Below are 9,645 nucleotides of genomic sequence, written 5' to 3' on the forward strand. Positions count from 1 at the left end.
GCTTGGGTATTGGGTGGGGACACAAGTTCTTGTACTGATCCAGGGTTGGGGGTTCATGGGGGCAGGTGATGGAGATGGAGTGAAGGTCAAAAGAGAATGGCTATGTGTGGAAAACAGTTTGGTGGTTCCTCAAAAGGTTAAACATAGTTACGATATAACCGAGCAATGCCACTCCTAGGCATGTATCCAAGGCAACTGAAATCATGTGTCCACACAAAAATTTGTACCTTGATGTTAATAAAAGCATTGCTCATCATAGCCAAAAAGGAGAAACAACTCAGATGTCCATCGAATGACGAATGGATAAACAAATGTGGTCAACCCACACAATGGAATATTATTCAGCCTTAAAAAGGAGTGAAATTGTGACACATTCTACAACATGGATGAACCCTGAAAATATCATAAGGAAAAGCAGCCAGTCATAAAAGACTACATATTGTATGATTCCACTTGTATGACATGTCCAGATGGGCAAATCCACAGATAGAAAGGAGATTCATTGTTCCCAGAGGCTGGGAAATAGGAGGGGTTGGAGGCAACTCAGGGGCAGCTGCTAATGGATACAGGGTTTCTTCTTGGGGTGATAAAAATGTTTTAAAATTGACTGTGGTGATGGTTGCACAGCTCAAAATATACGAAAAACCATTAAAGTGTACACTTTGAGTGAATTGTATGAGATGTGAGTTATATTTCAATAAAGCTGTTATTTTAAAAGAGAGAGAGAAAATATGGCGGAAGCATTGGCTTGTGGAGAAAATAAGTAAAGCTAAGAGGGTGAGGATAGACTGGAGGAAACAGAAGAGCTGAGGTCCCCATGGAGTCAAAGAATGAGTGACGTGGAAAAAAGAAACGAGAGCCTCAGGGCTGCAGTGCATCCACAGGGCTGGGTGTTGTGAGCCTCCCCCTTGAGGACCATTACATCTCTCCAGTCTTCTGGTCTTCAGGTTAATCACCTTCCATTTTTTTGTCCAAATCTTCCTCATATGCTATGACTTCAAGTGTCGTCCATTGAGATTTCTCTACATGGGTTTTCCTGTCCCTCCTGCCCCCTGGTCCCGAGTTGTTAACATTTTTCATCAAGGACCTCCCCAGCTCTACTGGTTTAATTGGGACCATCCCTCCGTCCCCACCATGCCGCTGCGGCAGGGTCACCCTTCTCCAGTGTCTTAGCCATTCGGACCGCTGTAATAAAACATCACAGACTGGGTGGCTTATAAACAACAGAAATTAATTGCTTCCAGTGCTGGTAGCTGGAAGTCTGAGATCAGGGTGTCAGCCTGGTCGGGCAAGGGCCCTCTTCTAGGTCACAGACTTCTTGTTGCATTCTCACATGACCAAAAGGCCAAGGGAGCTCGGTGGGCCCTCTTTTATAAGGGGCACTAATTCTATTCATGAGGGCTCCACCCTCATAAGCCAATCACCTCTCAAAGGCCCCACCTCTTAATACCATCGCCTTGGGGGTTAGCTTTCAACTTAAGAAATTTGAAGGGGCATTCAGACCATAGCCCCAGGCAAAGGTCCGGTGCCAGCCCAGCTACTCCTTATCCCTCTAAGGAAGATCTCGGATCTCTGGCCGGTGACCCTGTCGTTCCCCGAGAGTACCCCTCCAAGCCCAGCACGGATCCTCGCAGCATCCTTCCCATTTTGACCCAAGAGTCCCACTAGTGTGGCCTGGTCCCATAGCTGCTGGACAGAGGGAAGCACTCCCCAGGTGGCAGGGTGGTGACATAGGATGTCTGGAGCTGCCAGGCACTGTTGCCTGCTGGATGGTCTGCCCTGACCTTGTCTCTTTCTTGCCACCCCGCAGAGTACTCAGTAGCGATGCCTGAGTCCGTGTTCCCGGGCCTCTTTGTGCTGGGGATGCTCTTCTGGAGCCTAGTGGAGTACCTCATCCACCGCTTCCTGTTCCATATGAAGCCCCCCAGCAAAAGCTATTACCTCATCACGCTGCACTTCATCATGCATGGCCAGCACCACAAGGTGAGCACGGGCAGGCTGCCCCTGGGGCCTGGCAGCTGCAACCGACTGACAGGAGCTGCCAGTCTTTCTGCGAGTCATGTTGGGAACAAGAGGAAATCAGGGCAGTTAGTATTGCTCGGGGAGACCTGGGTCCTACTCTGAACTGGCGTGGACAGAGTGAGTATGTGTGTCCATGTGCCATCACTAGTAACACGAGGCACTCTGCAGGTACCTTTCGTGTCTCATCTTTAATCCTCACAACAACCATTCATTCCGTCATTCAGCCAACAAATGTGCTCACTCTGTGCCAGGCACTATTCTAGACGTGAGTCAAAAATCACTGCCCTTGTGGAGCTTCCTTCTGAAGATGGTGCTACAGTTTTTCCCCATTCCACAGAGCAGCAAACTGAGGCTTGGGAAATCAAGAAACTAAGGAATTCACCCAAGGTCATATATGGCACAGCCAGGATCTTATGCCCCATTCTGTGGACTCCAGAGTTGGTGCTCTCAACCACCCACCAGCCTGGGGCTCTTCAAGGGCAACATGATGGTCCCAGTGCCTGGGACTGGAAGCCAAGTCTGCCCAGAGGAAGCTGCATCCCCCTGTCCCTACACCATGCTGTCCTCAGCCTCTCCAAGCGCGTCTCTCGCCTACCTTGCTCCTGCGTCCTTCCCTGTCTCCCTCCCTCCCTCCCTCCCTTCTTTTTCCAGAAGCTGGTTTTCTAGCACACCACTGGTCCTGTTGCTCCTGGTCTGAGGGGAGGGAGGCTCCCATCAGCATGTTGCTCTATGACTATTGCCTCCCTTCCCTTCCAGTCCAGAGACGGCCTGTCTCTTTTCAGAATATTTACCAAGCAGTCTCTAAAATCTTACCTCTATGCCAGTCCTTTGGCTTTTAAAGTTCCAGAGCATAAGGCCTATTTCTCTTGTTGTTCGTTATGACAACACCCCCTTGGAACAAAGAAGGGCTCCTGTTAGGACCTGGGGCTAGGGAGAAAGCATGTTAACACTTCCAGTACCATCCCACCATGGGAATTTGCATTAACCTCAGCTTGCCAATGTGTTGCCCTCCCAGACAACATCACCCGTTCTAACTGCCCCACCTGGTGTTTGGTGGCGGAGCTCCTCTCTAGCACCCAACAACTTCTAGAGCCAAAGTGGCCTCTTGAGCATAAAGCAGGAGTCTGAACCGTGAGCATCCTGCCCATATCACAGGCACTTCTGTGTCCTTGGACTGTGTTCCAGGTCCCATCCTGGCTTGGAAATTGGGAGGAGCACAGTTTCTCTAGGGCTTTCAGGCATGGGCCCTGCCCTCCCCAAAGCCACTGACAGTGCCATGACCATTCACTGCCTGCTCGCTGGGTGTCTGGGCTGCTTCGACTCCACCCTCTGAGGGGGGTGTCTCTGCTGTGACTTCAGGCCGGCCCCAGGCTGCGTTCTGACACTTGGGCCTCTTCATCCACAGGCACCCTTTGATGAGTCCCGCCTGGTCTTCCCCCCTGCGCCAGCTTCTCTGGTGATCGCCTTCTTCTACTCAATCTCACAGCTCCTCCTGCCCGAGGCGGTGGGGGGCACCGTGTTCGCTGGGGGCCTCCTGGGCTACGTCCTCTATGACATGACCCATTACTACTTGCACTTCGGCTCACCGCACACGGGCTCCTACCTGTACAACATGAAGGCCCACCACGTCAAGCATCACTTTGCACATCAGAAGTCAGGTGAGGACCGGCCAACATTTCCCAACCTCTATTCATTTATTTATTTGACTGCTGCCATTAAGCCCCTTCCAAAAGCCAGGCACTGTTCTAGGTAATGGGGATACACAGACAGCAAGGCAAGCCTGGGCGTCCATCCTACTCTCTGGTGCGGGGGTGCTGAGCAGAGACAGATAAACAAGGAAATCAACAGTAAAAAATAATTCAAACAGTGATAGGTGCCACAAAGAAAATACAACAAGATGATGTTAGAAGAACCATGTAAGTTGGGGGAAGGGTCCAAAATATGCAAGTCACAGATGTGATTCTTAAATTTTCTAGTGGCCACATTTGCCAGTAAAAATAAATGGATGAAATTCATTTTAATAATATATTTTATTAAGCCAACCATAACCACATGTTATTTCAACGTATAATCAATATAAAACATTGTTAATGAGATATTTTACATTCTTTTTCTTATATTAATTCTTTGATGTCTGGTGTGTATTTTACACTTATAAGCACATCTCAATTCAGGTGCTAAATTTTCATTGGAAATATTTGACCTGTTTTTAGAGTTTATAAAATTTACAGTAAAAAAAAAAAAGTAGATTCACAGACCTGAGTTGTTCCAAATGTGTTTAAAAGCTTTCCAGTAACTGAATTGAGTGTAAGTTTTTAAATTGAAATTTAGGTTAACTAAAATAAAATGAAATTAGGAATTTAGTCCCTCTGTAGCTCTAGCCACATTTCCAATACTCAGCAGTCACAAGGGCCAGTGGCTACGGCTTTGGACAACAGAACGCTAGGTAAAGTGGCCCAGGAAGATGTCACTGCAGAGATGTCATTAGAGTGGAGACCTAAATTAAGAGAAGCCAGCATCTGATGTCTGGGGAAAGAGCGTCTCAGGAACAGCAGGTGTAAAGCCTTGAAGCAGGAATGAAGGTGGCATCTTCAAAGAGAAGGAAGAGGCTGGAGTATGAAAGCCGGGGAAGAAGAGGCAGGTAGGGGCCTGGCTTTCCCAGGAAGTCAGGCCACATAAGGAATTTGGGGTTTTTTCCAGTGGCATTTTGGGCGACTAGAAACAGAGATACTCTGCTCTTGACTTGTGTCAGGATGGCCCTGAGAGGTGGGGAGGGCAGTGGGGACCGATGTCACAATCTTCCCGAGTGCCGTCCCTACTCTGACTCCCTTCCCAAGCAGACGTATCCCCCTCCGTCAGCAGTGCCTCACCTTCTCCCCATTCATCTCCCTCTCTAGGATTTGGCATCAGCACTAAATTTTGGGATTACTTTTTCCACACCCTAATGCCGGAAGAACCCCACCCGAAGATGCAGTGACAACTCCCACCCCGTTGTGGTCCCTGTCCTGTCCCCGCCCTGTCCAGATCCTGCAAAGACCATTTGCTTGGCCAGGCAGGATGGGCCTTGTCTGGCCCTCGGGCTTGGTGGAGGGTGCTGGGGAGATCCTGAAGACCGGCCTCCTGACCCACCACGGAAGGGTCATGTTCACTTGGTGGTCAAATGGCCGTCGAGGACTAGCTCTTTCCTGCAGCATTCCGGCCTCTCCACCAGCACCCCTGCCCGAGCCTTAGCCCGCAGGACTGCTTTAGGGCCTGAGCGACAGTGTCAGCCCCAAGGGGAATGAAGGCAACGGACCCCTGTGACTGACCCCCTGACAGGCCTGTGTCCCGCTTGTCTTAGCACCTTCTGCCCCCTGGGAGCTGCCCCCCACTTGTGGAGCTGCCACTGTTCACACAGAGTGGGGTGTGCAGGGCCTCTGGCCCTAGTCGTCCCCACTTGCCCTTCCAGGGGACGATGTGATGGCTCTGGCTGCTTTCCGGAGGAGTAGAGCACTCTGAGGTGGATGAAGGGCTCTCGCAAGAAGAGATAGCATGATGCCTCCCCCAGCCACCCCAGATCCCAGGCAGTGCCTTTGTCCAAACTAATGCCAGCTGTACCACCAGATGCCTCAGGCTGAGACACATCCAGCACCCACATGCCGGGCCCTCACCTGCCTGTGCAGACGGGCCGAGGGTAGCTGGCATGGGCCTCAAGGCTGGCAGGAGCCCAGGCCCCTTTCTTCAGGAACCATCAGCTGCTCTAGCCATCTCTTCCTGCCTCCAGAATCACAGAGCATTTCTCCAAGGGAAGCTAAAGAGGCCTCTCCATGGTGGGAGCCCCACCCCATCCTCGGCCAATCTTGATCTCCACATAGCACAGGGGGCGCCTGCCCCCTCCACTCAGGACCCTTCCAGTTAGTGCCTCCTGAAACCAAGAAGGAGCCTTTATGTGGTGCCTTAGCTCCCTCCCTCTTTGCTTCCCTGCTCCACCCGCCCCCCCTCAGCAGATAAGGTTCTAGCTCCTTCTTCCTCATAACCAAAGCCCTCCCTGCTCATCAGAGGGGCTTATTTATAAACTATATAAATGCCCTTAGTCTGGCCCCAGACCGAGTAGCTGTTCAGATTGCCCTTTCTAATCCTATGTGTCGAGCTTATGTAAAAATTTTTCCTGTTTTTGTTCCCTTCTTACCCACAAACCGTAACTACTTGAAACTTAAAAAAAAAGACTCGAGCATAAAGGCTAATGAGAAGCAGTTTGACCGATCCTGTGATTTGTACTGTTTACTGTGGAGTTATTTAAAGATTTTGGAATAAATATAGAAACTACAGTTGTGAAATAAAGGTGTAAATAAATTGTATATTTTGAAAAATAAAAACATTGAAAAAAGAAACCGACAGATTAGTTGCTACTTACTGATGTCTGTTCACCCAACTGTGTCATGTAGGGTGGGAGATGGGGGTGGTCTGTCCAGAGGGAGGCATATTGATCACAAGTAGACTTGTGGGGGCACAGTGATGATTAAAAGCTTACCAACGCTTGTTTTCTTACTTGCTTTTATTGCTGTTTTAAAATTCTCCGCAGACAGCATCTCCCTTCACTGCCTACACACGGGAGGGTGGGGGGTGTCACTTCCATCAACTGCCCTGGTACCTCACTGGGGAGACGTTTCTCCCGGAATGTATCAGACCCCAACTGAGAGTCTGGTTGACTTTCCTAAAACGAAGGACAGTTCTAGCAACAAATACCCATAGTGGGAACTGGAACTTCAGGCCAGCTCAGTCTACGTGAAACGGTTTCTCAGGATGTCTTCCCAGCCACCACACTAGAACCATCTGCGGAACCTGTCAAAATACAGACCCAAGTTTTCAGCACTCAAGAGTCTAATTCAGTAAGCCCAGCAGAGGTGGGCTCTGGATTTACCTATCCAAGGATGCAGAAGCGGAAGCAGACGCAGAAGAGGAGGCAGACGCAAACTCATGTTGATGAGGTTCTGGCAACATGGAGGGAGCCCCCACCTTTGCTTCCTCTCCCTGCTCTGGCAGCCATGCGATGGCTTTATCCCTGCAGCTCCTGGCCTGACGATGAGTGCCACCTGTTTGAGCCACCCATCCCTCTAGCTCCAGGAATCTAGCAGCAGAAATCACAACCTCCATTTCCTAGGTGGTACTAGGAAGCTAACTACGGAACATCACACACAAGGGGAAGGAAAAACCAAAAGGAAGAACAAAGGAGATCAACTAGTTGTGAATATGCAAGTGCACCAGAGAAAAGTCTAAGATGAGCAAGTTTGAACAAAAAATTAATTAAAAAAATACTTATTTAAAAAGTTTGAAAAAGAACTAGTAAGAAACACCAAAATCTAAGTGAGTTTGTAGCATGGTAATGAGAATATTTAGGGGGGAAAATAGTAGGAAAAAGATCCACAAAACTAAGCCAGCCTATTAATAAAAAAGGTCCGCTCAGTGAACGTTGGATGGATTCCCCCAGAGCTTCCTACTGTGCCCACTATACCTTCCCAGAGGGTTAGCAATTTCCACAAGGCCTTTGGAGGAGAGCGTGAACCCCACCTTACAGAAGAGAAGAATATAGGAGGTGCCACGAAGCCCTTAACCTTAAGCCTACTGGCACTCATGGTACAGTCCATACTCAGTGACCATCGGGTAGATTCAGATAATTTTATCAAGTGCAAGAGACATAGCAAGAGTCAAAGATGAGATGCTAAAGCAAGCATGGGATATTATCAAAATTCCAACACATCTAGCATGAGGAGAAAGCCTGGAACTTATGGCATGTGATTATGTTTATTTTTGTAGTGGGAGAAGATACAAAACTCATCAAGAAAGTTTAATGCTTGCTCAGGCAAAGGCCATTTAAATTCTGGTCAATGTAAAGTAAATATGCAGGTTGACCGTCTCTTAATGATCCTACCAATTTACCTTACCTCATTCTCTAGCAACAATCCAACTGCCCTGGCAGAGGATGAGCCCATAACCATTATATTTATTTCTGGCGTTGTACTTCCAGACCTGCTGTCTTTTCGACATTTCCTGGTTGACTTGAAGAATTGCTTTCTTAACTGACTTTGTTCCACTTCTTGATTGGCTCTGGCCTCCAATCTCTGCCTTTAAACTTTGTACAATTTTTTATTATTCCAGCACACTGCCCAACGTGTAACAGGTCCCAATAAATGCTAGTCTTGCCTCTGTCAGATCTCTGGCAGGTTGCGTTATTTGGTCCTCGCTTCTCCACCCGTTCCCTTGCCTCTGCTGCCCTCTGATGGCAGCATGAGGTTCTGCCCCCTTAAGACTGCCCTCACCGTTTAGAAATCAAATGTCTGTGACTGTAAAATTCCAGCACTTTTCCACCTTACCTGTTCGCTTGTCTTACTGTTTTGTCTCGTTTATCATTTTTGATAGGAAACTGGAACTATGTATGTAAACTTTCCAGTTCTAACTTTCTATATAAGATACGATGGCTGCAAAAATTTGGAGCTTTCTTTACAGTTAGGGGATAACAGCGTAATGAATAAATTTTATCTGTTAAGGGTGCTACAGCATGAATGTGAAATTTGGAAAACTGTGGGACTGGTATCCTCACTCCATCACAGATACCTTATAAGTTTGTAGCAAGGAAAAAGAGGAAACGATAAGAAAAAGAAAAAAAATTGTTTTGGCAAAAGAATAAGGGGTGGGTGGTGTGATCCTGTCTTCATTTAGGTTCCCTAAAAAGCAAAACCTAAAATAAGAACATGGATGCAGGTAGTTTATTTGGGAGGTGATTGCAGAAATACAGATTGGGAAGTATTAGAAAGGGAAAGTGGGGGAGCCGTGTAAGTATGAGTATGTGAGCTTCTCATACAGATTCTGCAGGGACATCTTGAGAAGCAGACAGAATACCTGCCAGAACGGTCCACCTAAAGGACATGAGGCTGGAACATTTATCCACCTGTTTCCTCTCTTAATGGTTGAGGATTAGGAGTGTCGACTCCCTCCTTACTTATGGGCTGTCCTGGCATACAAACCAACCAGATTCCTTGGCTTTGACAAAAGTCCTGGAGCAGAAAGATGGGTGTGTGCATTTGAAATGGGATGCAGTCAGGACAAGTTGTGTGTAAACTTGTTAAAACCCATCCACCAGAACTATAGCTGAAATCAAAGCTGAGACAGTGTTCACACAGAACCTTCCACCACAACTGAGGTGAAGACCAGAGACGGAAGGGACATGACAAGGATCTCCAGATGTATCTGCTACCGAACCCCCAGGTCTATATCCTCAATGTAAGACTGAGCCAGAAACAAACCCACCTTCCAGGGCACTGAAAGTAAAACTGCCTGCGTGGAGCAGAGAAAGACTTTTCTGAGAATACAGAACCACAACCATAGCCTTCATGGAGGTCTAAGGACTGAATTCACGCAAACTGGGCCATCTGAAACACCTCAAGTCAAAAATTTGGTGTAAAATATCCCTGGCTGGTAAAGCCACAAGGCTCTCAGAAGAAGCACTTTCAAATTTCTGTGGAGAAATGCAACTTCAAGCCAGGCCTCAAAAAATTCCCACAAATAAAATTCCAAGGATTATAAGATCATGATAAAAACAAAACACACAAGGAAAGAAGGCACTAGTAAAAGCTGATGGAAACAACA

At 47.8% G+C, this 9,645-nt stretch overlaps 1 protein-coding gene across 2 annotated transcripts in view; it reads left to right on the top strand.

Moving 5' to 3' along the window:
• FA2H (fatty acid 2-hydroxylase) overlaps positions 1-6,392 on the top strand; it is a 47,154-nt gene extending 40,762 nt beyond the window's left edge. The window contains exons 5-7 of one of the 2 annotated variants that reach the window (XM_019710427.3): positions 1,811-1,983; positions 3,428-3,680; positions 4,920-6,392. In XM_019710427.3, the coding sequence (XP_019565986.1) occupies positions 1,811-1,983; positions 3,428-3,680; positions 4,920-4,999 (506 nt within the window). In that variant the 3' untranslated portion in view covers positions 5,000-6,392. The remainder of the gene's footprint in view (positions 1-1,810; positions 1,984-3,427; positions 3,681-4,919) is intronic. The other variant, XM_088800237.1, reaches the window with a different exon arrangement.
• Positions 6,393-9,645: the final 3,253 nt, after the last annotated feature.

Source organism: Rhinolophus sinicus, chromosome 8 (genome assembly GCF_057876585.1).
Source record: "Rhinolophus sinicus isolate RSI-liver-muscle chromosome 8, RSI-T2T, whole genome shotgun sequence".
In the NCBI taxonomy this organism is placed as follows: Eukaryota; Metazoa; Chordata; class Mammalia; order Chiroptera; family Rhinolophidae; genus Rhinolophus; species Rhinolophus sinicus.